Source organism: Myotis daubentonii, chromosome 1 (genome assembly GCF_963259705.1).
Source record: "Myotis daubentonii chromosome 1, mMyoDau2.1, whole genome shotgun sequence".
Lineage (NCBI taxonomy): Eukaryota > Metazoa > Chordata > Mammalia > Chiroptera > Vespertilionidae > Myotis > Myotis daubentonii.
Window position 1 is genome coordinate 179,528,297 of NC_081840.1, and position 21,288 is coordinate 179,549,584.

General features: G+C 41.7%; 2 protein-coding genes across 6 annotated transcripts in view; one reads left to right on the plus strand and one right to left on the minus strand.

Moving 5' to 3' along the window:
* The window catches only part of ENOPH1 (enolase-phosphatase 1), a 33,456-nt gene extending 28,427 nt beyond the window's left edge, over positions 1-5,029 (minus strand). Inside the window, exon 1 of one of the 3 annotated variants that reach the window (XM_059667293.1) lies at positions 4,887-5,029. Coding sequence is in view for 2 of the 3 variants with exons in the window: in XM_059667279.1 (XP_059523262.1) it covers positions 4,243-4,326 (84 nt within the window). In the remaining variant the exon portion in view is untranslated. Of the gene's footprint in view, positions 1-4,242; positions 4,612-4,875 lie in introns of those variants that run through there. The other 2 variants (XM_059667287.1, XM_059667279.1) reach the window with 2 other exon arrangements.
* A 229-nt stretch (positions 5,030-5,258) lies between these two features.
* On the plus strand, positions 5,259-10,585 carry HNRNPDL (heterogeneous nuclear ribonucleoprotein D like). Of its 3 annotated transcripts, XR_009448867.1 has the most exons (9): positions 5,265-5,886; positions 6,681-6,849; positions 6,951-7,112; positions 7,582-7,713; positions 7,812-7,926; positions 8,627-8,797; positions 9,087-9,179; positions 9,548-9,652; positions 10,327-10,585. XR_009448867.1 is itself a non-coding variant. In XM_059667270.1 (8 exons), exons 1-7 carry the CDS (start codon positions 5,447-5,449, stop codon positions 9,155-9,157), a joined length of 1,260 nt encoding a protein of 419 aa, XP_059523253.1. In that variant the 5' UTR covers positions 5,265-5,446; the 3' UTR covers positions 9,158-9,179; positions 10,327-10,585. The 3 variants fall into 3 exon arrangements, 2 of the variants coding, with proteins under 2 accessions (XP_059523257.1, XP_059523253.1); XM_059667270.1 differs by lacking the exon at positions 9,548-9,652; XM_059667274.1 differs by lacking the exons at positions 6,951-7,112; positions 9,548-9,652 and having other exon boundaries at positions 5,259-5,886.
* Positions 10,586-21,288: the final 10,703 nt, after the last annotated feature.

The window sequence follows — 21,288 nt, forward strand, 5'->3', positions numbered from 1 at the left end:
AGCAAAGCTATCATTCAGAACTGAAGGTCAGATAAAGAGCTTCACAGATAAGGAAAAGCTAAAGGAGTTCATCACCACCAAACCAGGATTATATGAAATGCTGAAAGGTATCCTTTAAGAAGAGGAAGAGGAAGAAAAAGGTAAAGATACAAATTATGAACAACAAATATGCATCTATCAACAAGTGAATCTAAGAATCAAGTGAATAAATAATCTGATGAACAGAATGAACTGGTGATTATAATAGAATCAGGGACATAGAAAGGGAATGGACTGACTATTCTTGGGGGGGAAAGGGGTGTGGGAGATGTGGGAAGAGACTGGACAAAAATCGTGCACCTATGGATGAGGACAGTGGGTGGGGAGTGAGGGCGGAGGGTGGGGCGGGAACTGGGAGGAGGGGAGTTATGGGGGGGAAAAAAAAGAGGAACAAATGTAATAATCTGAACAATAAAGATTTAATTAAAAAGAAACAAAAAAAAAACAACATTACCAGCATTAAGAATGTACGCCCTACCCAGTTTGGCTCAGTGGATAGAGGGTTGGCCTGTGGACTGAAGGGTCCCAGTTTCAATTCCAGTCAAGGGCACATGCCAGGGTTGCGGGCTTTATCCCCAGTTGAGGGCATGCAGGAGGCAGCCGATCAATGATTCTCTCTCATCATTGATATGTCTATCTCTCCCTTTTCCTTTCTCTCTGAAATCAATAAAAATATTTTTTTAAATGTAAAAAAAAAAAGAACCCATTGTGGCCCTCGAGTCAAAAAGTTTGCCCACCCCTGAGCTAGAGGGTAAGGCCAGGCTGTGACAGCAAGGAGGTCCACTGATCCCTGCAGGCCAGGCCAAGGGACCCCACTGGTGCACAAATTTGTGCACTGGGCCTCTAGTTTTTATATATTGTGCCTTTTATTGGTGATTGTGCAGTTTAAAATTGGCCAAGCACTGTCTAGTGTTCCTAAGTGGAAGAAAGCTTTGATGTTGTGCCTTATGTAGAAAATACATGTTGGATAAGCTTTGTTAAAGCATAAGTTACAGTGCCATTGGCTATCAGTTCAATGTTAATGAATTAAGAACATATATAAAACAAGGTAAACAGAAACACATAGAATAAGGTTATGTATTGATCAGTTGATGGAAATGTGACCAGAAACTCACAGGAACCTAACCTTGTATTTTTTCTACAGACAACAATTCAGTATTTGCTAACATAGTGTTCTCAGTGACTTCACAGAACATAACTACTTCAACTGTTGTCACATGTACCAACTCAACATGTAGCAACAGGAATGCCACCAAATTATAGACCATTTTCTGGAACAGATCATTTACCCCCAAGTCAAACAGTAGTTGTAGGTTTCTGACAGGATAACCACAGGGACTGATGATAGTGTTATTTCATAGCAAACAGACTAAAAACATTAGAATAATGCAATGCACAAAGTTAGAAAATGAGTATTACCTCACCACAAAGATCAAGAGGTGGCTCCAAGGGGTGCATATACCCCAGGGGCATGCAAATGAATCAACGGGGTAAGGAAAGAGAATACAGTGGGACCTTGACTTACGAGTGTCCCGACTAACGAGTTTTTTGAGATACGAGCCATCTCTCAGCCGATTTTTTGCTTTGAGTTGCGAGCTAAAATTCAGGTTACGAGCCAGCTTCAGATACCCCACTGCTAGTTGGCGCAGCGGAAGTCACAGTGAACGCCATAACATCAGCCCAGCATCACGTGTCTCACTCGTTCACTTTTTGATTTGACATAAGAGTAATTTGAGTTACGAGCTCCGTCACGGAACGAATTAAACTCGTAAGTCAAGGCCCCACTGTATAACATTTATCTATACTTATTAATTTCATCTTTAAATTCCAATTTATTTTATAACTCAGTAATAGTAAAATATGTATACACAATTTATAAATGTGACTGGTAGTGCCTGTTCCATTTCTGCTGATGTACAAGATCAAAAGAAGTTGGGAGATCACCCCTGTAGAGGATCAGAGTGAGTAACTCAAAACAAATTCCAGGAGCACATGTGCTGCAGTGAAGGGAAAAGCTGGGCTTTGAGGACTCAGATGCACTGAGAACATCTATGGTAATCTGGGTTCTACTGCTGCTCTGCCCCAAGTTGTGATGATCCTCACACAGGCCATTCCTACAGGCATCAATTAACTCATGGAAGAAATTAGCTGGTTGTAACACTCACCGGACAATCTGAGCTAGCTGGCCTTCCTGCTCTAGAAATTTGACAATTCTATGATTCAGTGAAAAAGACATAATAGCTAGTAAGTAAAACAACTGTGTGCTGTTGCCTGGGGTCTAAAGGCTGAGGCATGCACTGATACAGCAACAGACTGTCCCCAGAATACCACTTCCCAGACTGGGAGGATTCAATGGAATACTTTTTTTTTTTTAAGATTTTTTAAAAATGTATTTTTGTTGATTTTAGAGAGGAAGGAAGAGGGAGAGAGAGAAATATCAAATGATGAGAGAGAATCATTGATCGCTGCCTTCTGTACATCCCCTACTGGGGATCGAGCCCGCAACCCGGGCATGTGCCCTTGACCGGAATCGAACCTGGGACCCTTCAGTCCGTAGGCTGATGCTCTATCCACTGAGCCAAAATGACTAGGGCTCTATAGAATTCTTTAAGAGTTCTTAGCTAGATTGTTAGTGTTATCTTATATAGTTAAACTAATCAAGTGTAATTGCTCAGCAAAGAGAAAAAGACAAAGAGAGAGAGAGAGAGAGAGAGAGAGAGAGAAACATAACCATAACCAGTGCTGTCAATCTGTCTGCCATTCCACTAAAATGAGGGTGTTCTATTCCCTGGGACACTCTCATTTCTCCAGTCTCTCTTACATCACCTGATCATAAACAAACTACTTTCTCTGGTGCTCAAGGGAAGAAGCAGGGATTATTTCAACCCTAAAGGAAAAATGGCTGCATGTGACTTACTGAAAGACGGAAATCAGCCTCCAAAGAGGACTGGCTTCCTAAGGATATTTCAAGGACAATTTTTGACAATAGTCAACTTTCACAGTATACACCGAGAGTAGAACCTAACCTCCAAGTAAAGTAAGACTCATTATAATAATGTTAGTGAAATTTGTTACAATATGCTTTTATGGTACTTCATACTGTTTAAAGTGCTGTCATATAACAGTGTCATTTAACATACACAGCAGCCAAACAAAGACAGAACAAGAACTGCAGTTCTCATTTCAGAAATCAAGTGCAATAATGGAAAAAGAGTTTTGAGCCAGACAATACAGGTTCAAATGCCAGGCATTTTGTTCAGTCTTTCAGAGCCTTAGTTTCCCATCAGTAAAATGGGAACAGCTGCACACACCTCACAGACTTCTGAGGATGAGTCAAGTGTACAAGTCACATGTATACAGTACTGTATCCTTTCATATTCCACAGGAAATAGTGCAAGTTCACACACCTACTATGACTAATCCCCAATTCCAAGCTCCATGTTCAGAGGTTCAAGAAGAATGTAAAAGGTGTTCAAAAGACAGAACTATTTTGCTAAATTTATGAAATGCTCTCTTGAAGACTCACAAAGCATATATGTGTGTAGATGTGTATGATATAAAGGCTCTATAATAGTATTTAAATAAAGCTGGTTCAACATGCACAGAGCATTTCCCAAAAATGCATTTAAATAATGGAATCCTTTTTTGCATAGTTAGTATAAACAGACAGACCTAATGTTCTTCTGGACATACTTTTGGTTGAAAATACTTCAGAAACATTGATTTTGATAAATTAATGTATAACAAGTTAATATCGTATCCGATTAATATTTACCATTAATAAAAGCAATTAATAGGTTATAGGACAAAGCACATGAAAATCAGGGATACCTGCAATATCATACTAATCCGCCACACCAGGTGGAATCAAGCAAAAGGCAAGCGTTCACCTGCCCCGCAGGCGGAGCACACTTCGCCTCGCTCAGCAGCGGCGGATCGGACCATTCCCTCCTCCGCCCTTTTCCGCCGCCACCTCCATCCCTTCCCACCCACCTGCATCTAGCCAAGGGCAGGGACGGGGTAGGGTGACATGGTGCTGAGAACAAGCAACCCTGCAACCCAGGGCAGCCTTTCTACTCCCATCCCACAGTGGGTGCAAAGCCACACCGCCTCTCCCACCTCTCCTGTCTCTAGTGCAAGGTCTACAACACTTTAAAATTGTTTTAAAGCACAAACACTTCCCGGGTCCCTTTAGCCCCTCACCTTCACGAAAGCAATCGGGGTGGTGGTACCTTCGATATCTAACAGGATCACAGTGACTTCGGCTGGCACCGAAAGCACGACCATTTCCCTACCGGATGCTATCACGGAAATCGGCCTACTGGACGGGAGGGCGGCGCCGACTGCACCCCCAGCACCGTCCTGGGCTTCCGAAAGCTCCGCGGGAACCTCGGAGCGGTCAGCCACGTGCGGCCTGAAGCACGAGGGGAAGAGGCCACCTCCACGCCACTGAGAGTGGAGAAGGCAACCGAGTAAGGGACCTGAACTAGGGAGCTGCCCGGGGCCGGAGGCCGAGACCACGTGGGTCGGGAAAGAGGCGGGCCGGCGGGGCTCTGAGGGGGCGGGGCAAGCAAAGGCAGCGATGCCGACTGGCCGCCAGAGGGCCACGGACCCATCCGTCAAGTCGGGGCTCGCGGGGGCGGGAACAAAGCGAGCGCGGGAGCCGAGTGCGCGGGCGCGCGCTCCCAGCACAGGTTAGGCGAGCCGGAGAGGCCGGGGCACGTGCCGACGGGAACCCCGCGAGTGGCGCGCCGGGGACGTGAGTGCCCCCTGCCCTCTACGACACCTAGTCCCCCTCCCCGTCCCCGCCCGCCGCCACCGCGTTTGTATATTTACTGTCATCTAACCGGGCCTGCGCCCCTCCTCCCGTCCTCGGTCAGCTAAAGAGGCCGCGCGGCGTCCCGGTGGGTCTGACTGCGGTGGTTCCGGCCGACCGGCTCGAGAGGCCCGCCGCCCCCTCTCGGCCCGCGCCGGTAGCAGGAGCGGAAGAGGTGCCGCTGCCCGCAGGGGCCGCCGCGCCGCTTCCTGTCGGCGGGTTCCAGCCGGCGCGGGGACCCAGCACGCTTGCGCGCGGCGACGGCAGGCGCGCTCGCCGCCTCATCCGCCGGTGCCGGGCGCAAGACGCCTTTTCTGGAGCGGGCCGGCTGCGGAGCTCATCGGTCGCCGCCGCCCCCGCCACAGTTCCGCACGGGGAGACCGAGGGAGGAGGAAGGCAGGGTGGTCGGCTGTGGCTAGGAGTGGGCTGGACCGGACGCCAGAGACAAAGGCTCTCCACGCAAGAGGGACTCGGACCTGCGACGGCGCTGCTCGGGATTGGTGAACCCAGGACTTCTCGCCCCTTCGTTTTTCTCTTCCGACGCTTCTCTCATCCCGAGCCCGCGACCCCGCTCCTCACCGGAGGGCCGTGATGGAGGTCCCGCCCCGGCTCTCCCATGTGCCGCCGCCATTGTTCCCCTCCGCGCCCGCTACTTTAGCCTCCCGCAGCCTCTCCCATTGGCGGCCGCGGCCGCCGCGGCAGCTGGCGCCGCTGCTCCCTTCGCTCGCTGCCGGCACCGCCCGGCAGGGGGCGCGCCGGGGCCCGCGCCACGTCACCGCCCAGCAGCCCTCCCGATTGGCGGGCGGGGCGGCTATAAAGGGAGGGCGCAGGCGGCGCCCGGACCTCTTCCGCCGCCATTTTAAATCCGGCTCCATACAACGCTCCGCCGCCGCGGCCGCGACTCGAACTGCGCGCCAGCACCCGCCGGCTGACAACGCCGCCGCCATGGAGGACGTGAACGAGTACAGCAATACGGAGGAGTTCGCAGAGGGATCCAAGATCAACGCGAGCAAGAATCAGCAGGATGACGGGTACCGCACGCTGCTCCTCTTCTTCCCCCCCACCCCCCCGCGCGCGCCCTTGGTTCCTCGAGAGCCCCGCGCTGCCCACATTCTTGCCCGGAGTCGATTCCTCGCGTGCCCGCGGGGCCCCGCTAGCTTGGAGAGAAGAGGAAAGTAGGAGACGGGAGGGGAGGACTCGAGAGGCCCGCGGCGGTGGGGGAAGGGCGCAGGGGTTGGAGGCGGAGGGCGGCGGCGTCCGGGCCCCGAGTGCGCAGGCGCCGCGTGGGCCGTGGGGGAGGGGCCGCCTCGCTGCGCCACATGCTGCAGCTGCCGCCGCCTCTTCATTGTGTCTGTTGGGGCCCCGCGCGGCGTTCCCGGGGGGAGTTTAGAGAACTCTGGGTGTGGGGGCCGGCGAGCGCCGGTGCGCAGAGCCCCGGAAATCATCGTGCGGGGTTCTGCAGGTAGAACGTTGGCCTGGTAGCTGAGGGAGACGGCGGACCTCCGTTGTGAGGGGTTAGGTTAGGAAGTTGGATGTTCTCAAGTGGAACAATGCTTAACGTTTTGATGTGCTCGTCCTCGTTTAAACTTCGCGTTATGCGGTGCGGGAGAGCAAGCTGTAAGGTGTTGTGAGGAAGCGACCTCCATGGGACTTTGGAATCTTTGCGGTCTGTTGATAATGAGTATCTGAAAACATGGATTAAATTACTTGCACTTGGCATTAAACGTCCCGTACTCACTTCACCCTTAAAAACATAACCCCAGAATTGGAGTGATCGTTTCGGCCGCTGCTAACCTTTAAAAAAAAACAACGCTTTTATTTTTAGTAAAATGTTTATTGGAGGCTTGAGCTGGGACACAAGCAAGAAAGATCTGACTGAATACTTGTCTCGATTTGGGGAAGTTGTAGACTGCACCATTAAAACAGATCCAGTCACTGGACGATCAAGAGGATTTGGATTTGTGCTTTTCAAAGATGCTGCTAGTGTTGATAAGGTAGGAATGTGTTTTGCATGATGATACTTTTGTGTGCCTTTTGCAAATGGTTCGGGGATTGGTTGTATATTGCTGTCAGATTAAATAAATATGTCTCCTAGGTTTTGGAACTGAAGGAACACAAACTGGATGGCAAATTGATAGATCCCAAAAGGGCCAAAGCTTTAAAAGGGAAGGAGCCCCCCAAAAAGGTTTTTGTGGGTGGATTGAGCCCAGATACTTCTGAAGAACAAATTAAAGAATATTTTGGAGCCTTTGGAGAGGTGCGGTGTGTGATTATTTATGTGTGTTTATATAATATTCATCTCTGACCTACTTCTTACAGAATAAATTCATATGTCAGGTGAGGGTGGGATTAAATTACTGCTTGGGGTCCTTCCAGTCACCATACTTTAATCACTGTTTTCTGTGCTGTAATGCAAACCAATTTCTAATTTATTTTGAAGGAAACATGGATGCTTTGATGTGGTCAGTATTTGGACTTGGTAACTAGTGACACCTGTAGGGTATAGGAGGATCTTAAATAAAGGAAGCTTTGCTCTCCTAAATGTTTACTTAACAGATAAACACATAGTTTGATGTTGATAGTAAGTAGTAGTAGTCTTTAGACAGAAGTCATCTGATTAGAATACCATGTTATGTTGAAGTTTGCAAAGGACCTGTGGTATTCTAAGACCTTTTGGTAGCTTTTTGCCATTACTGCATGATCTTGAGTGTGCTTCTTGGTTTCAGATTGAAAATATTGAACTTCCCATGGATACAAAAACAAATGAAAGAAGAGGTTTTTGTTTTATCACATATACAGATGAGGAGCCAGTAAAGAAATTGTTAGAAAGCAGATATCATCAAATTGGTTCTGGGAAGGTAAAGCCATTTTAATTATATTAAGTGAGGATTTTGAGTTTCTTTTTATTAGTGAAGTGGTTTCTCAATCTTGTTTGCTTTTTAAAATTTGTCTATAGTGTGAAATCAAAGTTGCCCAACCCAAAGAGGTATATAGGCAACAGCAGCAACAACAAAAGGGAGGAAGAGGTGCTGCAGCTGGTGGAAGAGGTGGTACTAGGGGTCGAGGCCGAGGTGAGAATTCTTGAGAAATGAGTTGATAATGTTTTAAGCTATAAACTGCTAAATGTGAAAAACTAAGGCATGAGAAAGTAAAGCCAGATATAAATTGTTTCAGGAAAATGCTCAGTTGAGTGGGTGGGTTTTTGGTTGTATTATTTACTGGTTTCACCTTTTCAAAGAATGGCCACTGTGAGACAGTGTCATCACTGATGGAAAAATGATACTATTAAATGTAGTGAAAATTACACTGTTACACCATGGTGTGATATGTCTGCTTGGGCAGGAGTTCTTGCTTTAAATTTTTTTAAATTGAACAAGATAGAAACATTGACCTGTTTGTTCCACACATTCATGTATTTATTCATCCATTGTTTGGTTCTTGTATGTGCCCTGGCTGGTTGAAACCCGCAACCTGCAACCTTGGCTCTAACCAACTGAACTACCTGGCCAGGGCCTAGGAGTTCTTGCTTTAAAGTAGATGGGTCTACCTCTCTTCACCTTTGTCCTGATTTTCCATTCAGTTTAGGAAGCATGATACTAGCACAAGTGGACTTGCCCCCTTCCCCCTTTTTGTAATTTTCAGTCAGCAGTATAGATATCCATTCTGCTTAAGATTTGCAGAGTAAGAGAATGTATTATTTTATGTTAGGATTGGGGAGTGTGGGGGTTGGTCCAAAAGTTGTTTCCTAACAATCATTGTGCATTGTTTCAGGTCAGGGCCAAAACTGGAACCAAGGATTTAATAACTATTATGATCAAGGATATGGAAATTACAATAGTGCCTATGGTGGTGATCAAAACTATAGTGGCTATGGCGGCTATGATTATACTGGGTATAACTATGGGAACTATGGATATGGACAGGGATATGCAGACTACAGTGGTAAGAATATTTAACTTAATTTTATAACCAATGGTATTAAAATTCAGTGTTAAGTTATTAGCCCATTCTAAAATTGTGGGTTTCCCCTTCATTGAGATGTTTGGAGTTATGTTAACATAAAATTCTGGTTATAAATGTTCAAGAATATGTGATATATGACTAGTTTATAATGGCTGTTACAATCTTATTTCATACTTGCCATATAGTTTTATACATTTAATCTTTAAGTATACTTATATAATCATTACATAAAAACTATCCTGATATAATTTTTTGTCTTACAAAATAGGCCAACAGAGCACTTATGGCAAGGCGTCTCGAGGGGGAGGCAATCACCAAAATAATTATCAGCCATACTAAAGGAGGACATTGGAGAAAACAGGTGTGTATAAGAGTATGAGACACCAGTGGAAATGTCTGATTTAATTTAAAGATCAATAGACAAAATAAAAACAAGTAAAACATTGTATAGCCTTTTTTTTACTAAGTTGTTAAATTTTAATTGCTTTATGAGCCTGTTTTGCCTAAAGTGTCTATAGATCTTTAACTTTAAAGTTTCACTTCACTTTCTTTAGTATTACAGAAAAACTTAAAAGTTTTTCTGTTTGCTTTGTGTACCAGGTGATCTAGAGGAATAATTAAACATTTTTAGAACTATTAACAGGTAAAGTACTGAAATGGGTACAAACTTAAGGAAAACACGAATGTTGTCTTCTAACTCTGACATTATACCTTGTTTGTACCCGCCAGCGGGAACTTCATTGCAGGCCGTGTGTCACCCTGACCACGTCTATCTCTGGGGGTCGCACGTTGCGGGCAGAGCGCAAGGCATACACCAGAAAACGCTGTCCTGTGGTATGGTCTCTTCCAACTTCATGTACCAGCGTAAAGATTAAAGTGGAAAACTTCAGACTTTGGCTTCTTTTTAATCTTTTTGGAGATTAAGTGTCTAAACTTAACTTAAATGGTTTTTTACAGGAGTTAAAGTACATAAATGCCTTTTTACAGCTTACTCATTTTGGTCTTCTGTTTAGTGTTGTATTTCAATTGTGGAGCCTCATTTTAAGTGTTCATTCTTTAAGATTTAATGCTTGCTTTTTCTTTTTATAGCTAATAGTGAAATCTACAAACCAAAACAAGAACTTTAAAATCTGGGATATAAATTAAAGATCATATGCACACAACAATTTTTCTTGAAATACAATAATCTTATTAAGAAATTCGTCATAAAGTCATTTTACTTGGTTTACTAGAGATACTTCTAGTAGACTAATCTAGCACAGTTTATCCTGTGGATATGGGAAAGTTTATTCCCAGATTCTTTTCTAAATAGACTTAAATTTGGTGTCATTTGGGAAACCGGGTAAATTTACTAACTACCCAAACCACATTTGCCAATGAATATGCATGTGATCTTTAATTATTGAAGAAAAGAATAAAGTGAGGACTTAAAACAATTCATGAAAGTGGACCTTTGAAAGCTTGTCAGCGTTGCACAAATCTAATTGCTATTTTGTTTTTGTTTTTAGGAGGAGATTGCTAAAGTAACCCATCTGTCAGGACGCCATTGAAGATTGATCTTCTCTTGCTCTAAGATGATTATTTTGTAAAAGACTTTCTAGTGTATAAGACACAACTGTGTCCAACTGTATATAGCCGCCATTTAGTTTTCTTTGTTTTTACTTTGCCTTTTGCTATCTGTGTTATGATTCAATGTGGATTTGTGTTTATACAAATTTTATTTGTATGATTTCATGTTAAACCTCAAATAAATGCTTCCTTATGTGATTGTTTTTCTGCGTCAGGTACTAAATAGCTCTGTAAAAAAGGGTGATTTTAAATAAGCAATAATTAAGGCACAGTTTATTTTGTAAGGAGTATTGGTCTGTAAGGAGAAACTGGCCCTTATGAACAGCCAGCTACAGTGTCACCCTGCTCCCATTTTTGTTAGCTGTATTCTGTGCTCCCACTCTTCATTTCCCTGTTAACAGGCTTTCGCCACATTTCAAAATGTTTCCTCTGTGTGTATCTGGAGACCTTGTCATGGAAGTTTCCATGTCATAGTCATAGTGTTGTAATTAGTGGAAGCTTTCTAGTAGACCATGAATCTTCCAATGATTATACTCTGAAGAAAAGTGCCCCTTTAATGGCACAAAGCATGTTGGTTGCTCCTTTTATGAATGGGAAAGATTTTGATTTGTTCCTGTCTCTGGAAAGCCATTTGTCGTGATCTGTTAAATATTTTAACTTAAGTGGTTTGTTAGAAAGACCTTTGAGTAATCATAATACCATGACTTTAATTGTTCTCGATAAAAAGTCCAGATGTACCCAGGAATAAAGCACTGTTGAACTAGTGGGAGCTATAGTTTGAGGCTATCAAAAATAGTTAAATTATTACAAAGATTTTGGCAGATAAGTTTGAGGTTATTAGAACTAGAGCAAAAGTTAAGGTATTTAAAGGTAGTGACTGAATTAGTTTTAGTTGGTATGTCACAGTAAGCAGCAAACAGCTGTTTTGGGGCATTCTTAGGAAGCTATATTGGGTGTTAACTGTTAATGTGTGAACTCTTAGTAAAAGCCATGTTAGTAGCTCATTTTTAATGCAATTAGTGCATGGGCCAAGTAGCTACGCATATCCATATTCAGACAGGAAGAAATAGGGAAACTGCTTGAGTGTTAACTTAAATGCAAATCTTAAGTGTGACCAGGTCATGTCATTAGAACAATCTTGGTGCATTATTAAAAAGCTTTAGCTCTAGATTTTGGGAGGATTTCCTGGGTAAATCCAAGCTTTGAATTTTATATTAAGTATAGTTATTGGACTTCAGGTTTTTTGAATTTTGTTTTTATGATTCCATGTTAGCCATTGGGGATTGGGATACATTCGTATGTGGAATAGTTGACCTCACCTTAAAGTATAAACTTACATTGATGAACCTGCCGTTTTTTATTTGGTGCCTGCAACTTTGTTCGTATGATGTTTGTATTTGCTGGGCTATCAAGTTGCAGAACTCTTGGCCTTGTTTTGCTCCTGTTTTCCTATTTTGACCTTACACCTAGGCTAAGTACCAGTGTTGGCTATTGCAAGGGATTCTGTTTAAACGTACACCCCTAGGGAACAGAAGGGATATTTTCATTTTAAGTTATGTTGTCAGTCAATAGGTGTGGTGTCTTTAGGGCAGTGAATCCTGTAAGTTCAAGTTTATGATTAGGTGACAAGTTGACATTGAGATTGTCCTTTCCCTGATCAACAATGAATAAAGGTTTTTTAAACAAAATCCAAACTCTCCAATCAAGTCTTAATATATATGACTTAAGAAATACACTACATCTAGAAATGACTAAAATCTTTTACAAAGAAGGGGGGGGGGGATGAGTATATGTCCTTGTGTTTTGCACTTGTCCAAGGTGCTTTGGACTTTGCTTAATTCTGATTTTAGGCTCTTTAAGTGCCAGCACATAAATTTGAAATAAATATGCTAAGGATAAGTGCTTCCAGACACGTCTGTTAGGATGAACAGTAAATAAAGTTGGTATTAAGGTTTCATTCTGAAGTACTTACAACTAAGCAAAGTGATTTGACAAGTTAATTGAAGGGGTTAATTCTGAAGTACCTATGATAAACTACTAGCTTGTATATCTTTTTGAAATATGCTTCCTGATTTTTAACCAAATTCTGTGTAGTGTTACTCATCCTAACAAATCTTATTAGCAATTTTGTTGATTAACATTACTGTTCCATAGTCTCCTAGCTATGTTTATAAAGTTAGGAATATTAAGAATTAAGATGTCAATTGGGATGCTAAACATGGGTAAGCAAAACCTGTTTCTTTTTCGGTCCTCCCCTAAGGGTATTTTCCCATTGATTTTTATTTTAGAGTGGAAGGGAGGGGAGGAATGGAAACATGGATATGAGAGGCAAGTTGATTGGTTGCCTCCCACATGTGATGGGTATTAAGCCTGCAAAAAGACAAGCCCTTGACTAGAATCAAACCCAGGACCCTTCCGTCTGAGTGCCAACACACTATCCACTGGGCCAAACCACCATTGATTTTTAGAGTGGGAGGGAGAAACATCTCAACTGGCTGCCTTCCTGCATGTGCCCCAACCAGGGCTGGGATCAAACCTCCAACCCAGGTATGTGCCTCTGACCAGGAATCGAACTGACCCCATTCTAACTACTGTGCAGCACCAGCCAGGGTGGTAAGCAGAGCTTTATTTCATTCTCTTCATATATCTTTTTTATAATGGTGACGGAGGAAACCCTTCACTAATCTTTATTAATTGTAATACAGGGACATCTGAAAAATTCATCACTACCAAGATTTGATAGAATGTTGACCACAAGATGCTAACTTTCACTAGTTGAAAAGGTAATTCAGAACACTGCAGGTATATAAATTTTTAGTTGCAGGAGATGAGTGTGTGTTCATATCATTTCAACTGATTCTAGCACTAAGCAAAATCAGGGGATGTTAAAGCACTAGAGGCCTGGTCCATGAAATTTGTGAATGGGTAGGATCCCTAGGCCTGGCCGGTGATCAGAGCCGATCTGTTGGACAACGGGCAGGGTGATCAGGAGGCCCCTTCCGGCACCAGCCTTGGCTGGCCTGGGAGCAGCTCCTGCATTGAGTGTGTGCCCCTTTGGTGGTCTGTGTTTGGTGGTCTGTGTGTGTCATAGCGACTGGTGGTTCTACTGGTGGCTCTGCTGTTCAGTCAATTTGCACATTAGGCTTTTATTATAGAAGACTCCTCAGATTTTCCAAGCTAATATAACTGCCATTTGCTGTGGTCTCAACTTTTTGAGCAAAAGCATGCAACTTTAATATTACCATTCAAAAGTGTATTAGCCATAAAAATATGGGCTGTTCTTTTGGGATTGATTGGGATTTTATATATTTTTGTCTTGAAATAGTTAAGTTGGATGTGGAATTTCAGCAAGTTTTGATTGAATAACAATAAAAATTCATATTTCTCAACCACTTTTTATAAACGAGGAAAATACAATGATCTGGGGATTACAGGATAAAGCTGAACATTCTGAAGACTTAATTTGTATTCCTTTAAATAACAGTTTAATCTCTGGTTTTACTCTATTAGCACTTATTTCAGAGGTATACCACTTGGGAAAGGCCTATCATAATCTCAGGGTGGTGGGACTGAGGTAGAGTTTGAAAATAGGTTCAAGACTTTTCATTACTACAGTAGTTAACCTTATCTGCAGTTTTGCTTTCCATATTTTGTTACCACAGTGGACCACCATCCAAAAATATTAAATGGAAAACTCCAGAAAGAAACAATTACTAAGTTTTAAATTGTGCACCATTTTAGGTAGTATGATAAAATCTCGAGCTGTCCTGCTCTGTCCCACCTGGGATATGAATCATCCCATTGTCCAGGTTGTCCAGGCAGTATACACTCCTGTCTATTATATTTAATGGCTATCTCAGTTATTGGATCAACTGTCGTGGTATTTCAGTGCTTGTGTTCAAATAACGATGACCCCAAAGCTCAAGAGCTGTGATTCTGAGAATTCCTTTAAGTGAAAAGGTGAAAGTTCTACTTAATAAGGAAAGAAAAAAGTTGTATACAGAGTTTGTGTGAAACAATGAAGGAAAAAAAAATTCCAGCCCTAGCTGGTTTGGCTCAATGGATAGAGCATTGGCCTGTGGACTAGAGGGTCCTGGGTTTAATTCTAGTCAAGGGCAGCCTGGGTTCAATTCTAGTTGTGGGCTCGATTGCCAGTCGGGGGTGTACAGGAAACAGCCAATCAATGATTCTCATCGTTGATGTTTCTATCTCTCCCTCTCCCTCTCTGAAGTCAATAAAAATATATTTTAAAAAATTTCCAGTTTGCTGAGACATTCACATAACTTTTGTTACAGTAGATAGTTATAATTCTGCTATTGTATCATTAGTTATTGTTAATCTCTTACCAGGCCTAATTTATACATTAAACTTCATCATAAATACGTATGTGTAGAAAAACATACTTAAATTATCAGGTTAGGTACTATCTACAGTTTCAGACTCAACTGGGGGTGTCTTGAAATATACACCCCTCAGAGACAGGGGAACGTCTAGAACTTAGAACTATACTTACCACATTGTTGGAGATTTTTTTAAAAAACTTTTTTGAGTATGCATTGTTTTCATAATCTGGGAAAAGTGGTATTTTTAAATACTTGTGATATGGATATAATTTTTAAAATTTTGCATTTGGAATAAAACAAATTATACCTTTCGTCTCATTTAAAACTTTTTTTCATATATTTTTTAGTTATAATCCATGTAAACAGGGCTTAGAGCCTATCAAAACTAGTTCTACTTTGGCCTACGTCTTCTCTTATTTTTATATAGTCATTTTAGTTGCTCTTAGCATGATGTTTTAGACACCAATATATAGACGCTAGCAAAAGGGTTATTTCCCTGTATTTCCCATCCAAAACAATGAAAAATTCAAAGTACCATTCCATTTCTGGTTTTCTGCTGACTGGAATTTTTTTTTTTTTTTTTTTTTTTTAAATCCCAAGGAAGGAGGGTTGTCTTGGTGTTGGTGGCAGGTACAGAGTTGCAATGATTCACACTTAACCACACTATTGACATGGCTGGTCAGTGGATAGAACATCGGCTGCAAACTGAAGGGTCAAGGGCATGTGTCTGGGTTGCAGGGTCAGTCCTTAGTGAGGGGCATGCAGGAGGCAGCCAATAAATGATTCTAATTGATGTTTATCTCTCCCTCTCTGAAATCAATAAATATATTATTAAAAAAAAAAAAGAACCACAGTATTACCAGACTTTTCTTTTTTATCTGAATTATCCTTTTTAAATTCTGGGTGTAAAATTTGCTCCTTGTTGAAGTGAAATTCTTCATTAAGGATACCAAGGAGGCCCTGGCTAGGTGGCTCAGTTGGTTGGAGTGTTGTCCCATATATCAAAAGGTTCCAGGTTTAATTCCCAAGTCAGGTCACATAACTAGATTCTAGGTTCGATCTCGTGTAAGAGCAGCAACTGATGCTTCATGCTCTCTCTCCCTTCTCTCTCTAAAAACAATATAAATGCATCCTGGGATGAGGTTAAAATAAAAAGGATACCAAGTGGCAAATTTCTTCCTGCCTATCATAGAAACAATCAAGCACTCTTAACCAGAAAATATACAGGCATTAATTACTTTATTCTTGACAGTTCTAGAAAAGGTATACAAACTCTTAGTATAACTTAGGAACAATAGTTTATTGAACTCCATTTGTTGCCACAAGAAGGGAAAAGGCATTACATGAAAATGTCAAAGGTTCTCAAATTCATTATTCCATAAATTGCTCCTGGATGTGAGGGCGATCTGGCTGCGACATCTGTCACCCCATTGATCGCCAGGGTTGATTCGGCTGATCTGGCTGGCTAGGCGGGTGTCCCCCTCCTCCCTCACCGATCCATGTGCGTCCCTCCCGAAGCTGCGTGCTGGGTTGAAGAGGACGACCTTTCCGCCCCCCCCCTCCCCCGCCCCCCAGGAGAGGACCTGTCTTCTGTCTTCGGTCAAGGGTATACCAGTAGCTGCGCTCCCCTGCTAGAACCTCCAAACAAGCTCTCTCAAGGTCCATAAATTGCTCCTAAAATCATATTCTGTTCTTTATTTCATGTTACGTATTCACTTCCGTGCATTAGCAAAGTTCTACATATACTGTAAGAGTACATACTCGGGTGTACACATACACCTACATAAGATAGAAGGTACACAATTTTTCAAAAGGTATTTTTCTACTTTCAGCAAAAATGGATGACCTGAGTAATCAAACTAATCCTTCTAAAGACAAGCAGGATGAAAAAAAAATTTAAATCTTCTCTAGAAAAACTAAAAAGCCCTGAAACAAATACAGAATAATATTGCAAGTATTAAATTAAATTTTCCTTAAGTTCTCAAAAAAAAAAAAAAAAACTCGAGAGGAGAGAAGGAAAAAAAGGGGAGGGGAAGGGAGGGGAGGGGGAAGGAAAAGGAAAAGGGGGAAAGAAAAAGAAAGAAAAGGGAAATTCACTTTGTTAAAATCTTAAGAGGTTAAAACCTAGAAAAGCAAGCCTACTGCTCAAAGCTGGGTTTTGATGGCCTTGTGGGACAAAGGACATGGAAGTCAAAGTGTAATTACAACCACCCTAGGTGCAGACTCCGATAGCCCAATTGCTCCATAAAAGGGCTTCTGAAAGGCTACACTCTTAAAACGAAATAATACAGGTTCCTCACCTAGGAGGTTAAGGGAACCTCTCTCAGAATTTAAGATAGTCCTAGAAAGGAATGGGGCCTCTAATACTTGGATGAAAATCGTTTCTTCACCCTTGATTTCTAGTTGTTTCTACAAAGATTGTTTTCTAACACATGGAAATGTAAAAATCACTTTCCCAAGTTCCCTTACCCCATTGTATGCCATAAGCGTCTTAGACACAAGCGGCGGACCTTCCCCACACGCCAAGCGCATCGATAAAAAAAAAAAAAGTTTTCCCTAAGTGGCAGCCCTGACCAACTTTCAAACCATTTTCGTGTGAATTTTCAGCTGAAAATATTCAAGAACACCCGAACTGTGAGTAATATTTTTATAATATTCATTGTAAATTGATTTTTTTAAATTAAATTCAAAATATCTTGGCGTATGGGGATGGTTTCCGTTTTGGATGTGTGGCAGTTAACTGGGTAATTACTAACAGAGCACAAATATGTGATCTCAACTATATCAGTTGGAATTCTATATTACACTTTGAGACAGAAGCTAGTGAATCAAATTGATTTAGTGGATTCAATGCTAGAACAGGTGGTAACCATGGTGGCAGGTACTTTTTCAAAGGGGCAGTGGTTCTAGCAGCAAAATCCAGTGTCTTGCGTTGGTAATGTCAAATTGAAAGCAGCAGCATTGGTGTACAGCAGGAGCAGCAGCAGCAGAAACGGTTTTTATGGAGCCAGTCCTATGATTTTAGAAATGGTTTCTGGATGAGAGTTCCCAAGAGTGGCTTTCCAACTCTCTTGGAGAGTTGAGTTACTAAATCACCATTATTAAATTAACTTTTAGCTCAGGAAAAAAAACCACAAAATATCTAAGAGTATGGAATGGATATATAGACATATTAATCAGAAGCACTTCCAGAATGGCAGAGTGAGGACACCCAAAATTTCACTTCTCTACTAAAATCAATGAGAATAGTAACAAAAATTGTCAAAATCAATGTTTTTCAGAACTCTATAAAATAAAGTCTTGCAACAATCCAAGAAGCATTTTTTTTTTTAATGACAACCTCACAAAAGTGAGCTTTGTGACACTGTAACTTCCCCATAAGGGAATACAATAAACTATTGTATACCAACAAATTAGATAACCGAGGTGAAATAGGCAAAGTCCTAGAAAGATAAAAACTACTGAAACTATCTCAATAGGAAATAAAACAACTGAACAAATAACAGAGATTAAATTTTTTTAAACTTTTCATAAAGAAAAATCCAGGGCTAGATGCTTCACTGGTGAATTTGACCAAAACATTTAAAGAATTAACACCAATCCTTCACAAACTTTTCTAAGAAACAAAAGAGGAGGGAACAGGTCTCAACTCATTCTATGAGGCCAGTATTACCCTGTTATCAAAATCTGACATAGATAAAGCAAGCAAACTGCAGACCAATATTCTTATGAATATATACACACAAATACCTTGTTTTTCAAATTTTATTTATTTGAGAGAGAGAGAGAAAAGGGTATCAGGGTGAGAGAGAGAAACATTGATTTGTTGTTCCATTTATGTATACATTCATTGGTTGATTCTTATAGGTGCCTTGACCAGGGATCGAACCCATGACCTTGGCCTATTGGGATGACACTCTAACCAACTGAGCTACCAGGTTAGGCCACACAAATACTTAAAAAAAAGAAAAAAGAAAAAGAAAAATCCAGGAAACAGAATCCAGCAACATATAAAAAGGATTATACACTATGACTAAGTGGAATTTATCTCAGGAATGCAAGGTTGGTTTTAATATCTAATAATCACAATGTAACATACAATATATTAATATACTTAAGAACAAAAATCACATAACCTGAATAGATACAGAAAAACTACTTAACAAAATCCAACACCTTTTCAGGATTTAAAAACCCCACAAAAACATTCAACAAACTAGGATTAAAAATTATTATGGACTAAATTGTGCCCTCCCCAGTTGATATGTTAAAGCCCTAACCCCAAATGTGACTTATTTGGAACTGGGATATTTAAGGAGGTAATTAAGGTTAAATGAAGTAATAGGGTAAGACCCTAGGCCTAATCTGATAGAACTGGTGTCCTTATAAGAAAAAAGACATCAGAGATCAATCTCTATCTACCCACACACACCAAGTAAAAGTTCATGTCAGGACACAGCAAGAAGGAGGCCATTAGTAAGTCAAAAAAAAGAGGCCTCACTATAATCTAATCCTGCTGGCACCTTGATCTTGGCTTTCTGGCATCCAGAACTGTGAAAAAATAAAAGTCCATTATTTAAACCACCCAGTTTTCAGTATTTGGTTATGGCAGCCTGACAAGACAAATGTAGAAGGGAAATTCCTTAACCTGATAAAAACTGTTTAAAAAAACCTTACAACCAACATCATACTTAATGATGAGAGATTGAATGCTTTGCTCCTAAGATGAGGAAGCAGACAAGGATATCAACCCTTATAATTAATGTTCAACATAGTACTGAAGGTTCTAGCCAGGCCAGTTAGGCAAGAAACAGAAATGAAAGGTATCTAGATTGAAAAGGAAGAAGTATAAAACAATCACTATTTAGATGACATGATATTGTATATAGAAAATAGTAAAGAATCCACAAAAACAATAGAATAATTGAGTTTAGCAAGGCTGCAGGGTATAAGATCAAAATACAAAAATCAAATTTTATTTCTATACACTAGCAATGAACAATCCAAAAAGGAAATTAAGAAAATTATTTTTACAGTAGCCTCAAAAAGAATGAAATGCTTAGGAATTTAACAAAATAAATGTAAGACTTTAAAAACAGTTAACTATAAAATATGGTTGAAAGAAATAAAAGAAAATCTAAGTAAGTGGAAATATAGCTAATGTTCATGGGTTGGGGCCTAATATTGTTAAAATGGCAACAGTCCCTAAGTTGATCTACAGATTGAATGTAATCACTATCAAACCCTCAGCTGGACGCTGCTGATATTGACAAGCTGACCTTGAAATTATTATGGAAATATATAAATTACAGCATAGGGAATAGTCAATCAACACTAATAAAAGAGAAAAATGGTAATTGGCGTACGAGCTACCCTTTTCATTGGCTAATCAGGGCTATATGCAAATTAACTGCCAACTAAGATTGGCAGTTAACTGCCAACAAGATGGCGGTTAATTTGCATATGTAGGCACAATGCAGGGAGGCGAAAGGGAAAGCAGGAAGAAGCCCCCTGCCACTGACAGTGATTGGAAACCCAGGGGGGAGCTAAGAGCTGGGGGGCAGGGCAAAGGCGGCCCTGGGGCCGCCTTTGTCCTGCCCCCCAGCCATGATCTGAGAATCAGGCGCCTTTTCCGCCCTGGCCAGTGATAGCAGGAAATAGAGGTGGAGCCAGCAATGGGAGCTGGGCACGGTCGAAGCTGGCAGTCCCGGGAGCTAGGGGTCCCTTGCCTGGGCCTAAAGCGAAGCCCACGATCATGGGGCCGCTGCAGCTGCGGATCCCCGCTGCCCGGGCCAGACGCCTCGGCCAGAGGCGTCAGGCCTGGGCAAGGGGCTGATCCTGCGATTGGAGGGTGATGGGGGTCAACGCCTGAGGGTTCCCAGTATGTGAGAGGGGGCAGGCTGGGCTGAGGGACACCCCCCCCCACCCAGTTCACGAATTTCGTGCACCGGGCCCCTAGTGTCATAATAACTACATATGGGGCCAGGTGGGTACTTAGAACAACAGGGGAGAACACTCTGTAAAGTACATAATTTCCTGACCACTATGTTGTACATCTGAAAATAATACAGAATAATATTGAATGTAAAGATATAAATAAAAAATAAACATTTTTAAAATTACTTTGAGAAATATAACAGACCCAGAATAACCAACCTTAGGGGGAAAAAGAACAACTAAAGTTGGAAAACAGTCATCAAGATAGCATTTTACTGGCCTAAAGATAGATATATAGACCAATAGAATAGAGTTGAGGGACCGTAAATAAATCATTACATTTAAGATCAATTGAATTTTGATAAGGTTGCCAACACAATTCAATGGAAGAAGAAGAGCATTTCCAACAGTGTTGGAACAATGTGATAGCCACATGCAAAAAAATAAAGTTGGACACCTACCTCATAACATATACAAAAATTAACTGCTGCCGAAACCGGTTTGGCTCAGTGGATAGAGCGTCGGCCTGCGGACTGAAAGGTCCCGGGTTCGATTCCGGTCAAGGGCATGTACCTGGGTTGCGGGCACATCCCCAGTAGGAGATGTGCAGGAGGCAGCTGA

Coding starts and splice junctions, on each gene's coding strand:
- HNRNPDL (XM_059667270.1), top strand. CDS start 5,447: ATGGAGGTCCCGCCCCGGCTCTCCCATGTGCCGCCGCCATTGTTCCCC. Junction 6,850..6,950: donor ATGCTGCTAGTGTTGATAAG/GTAGGAATGTGT, acceptor TATGTCTCCTAG/GTTTTGGAACTGAAGGAACA. Junction 7,113..7,581: donor ATTTTGGAGCCTTTGGAGAG/GTGCGGTGTGTG, acceptor TCTTGGTTTCAG/ATTGAAAATATTGAACTTCC.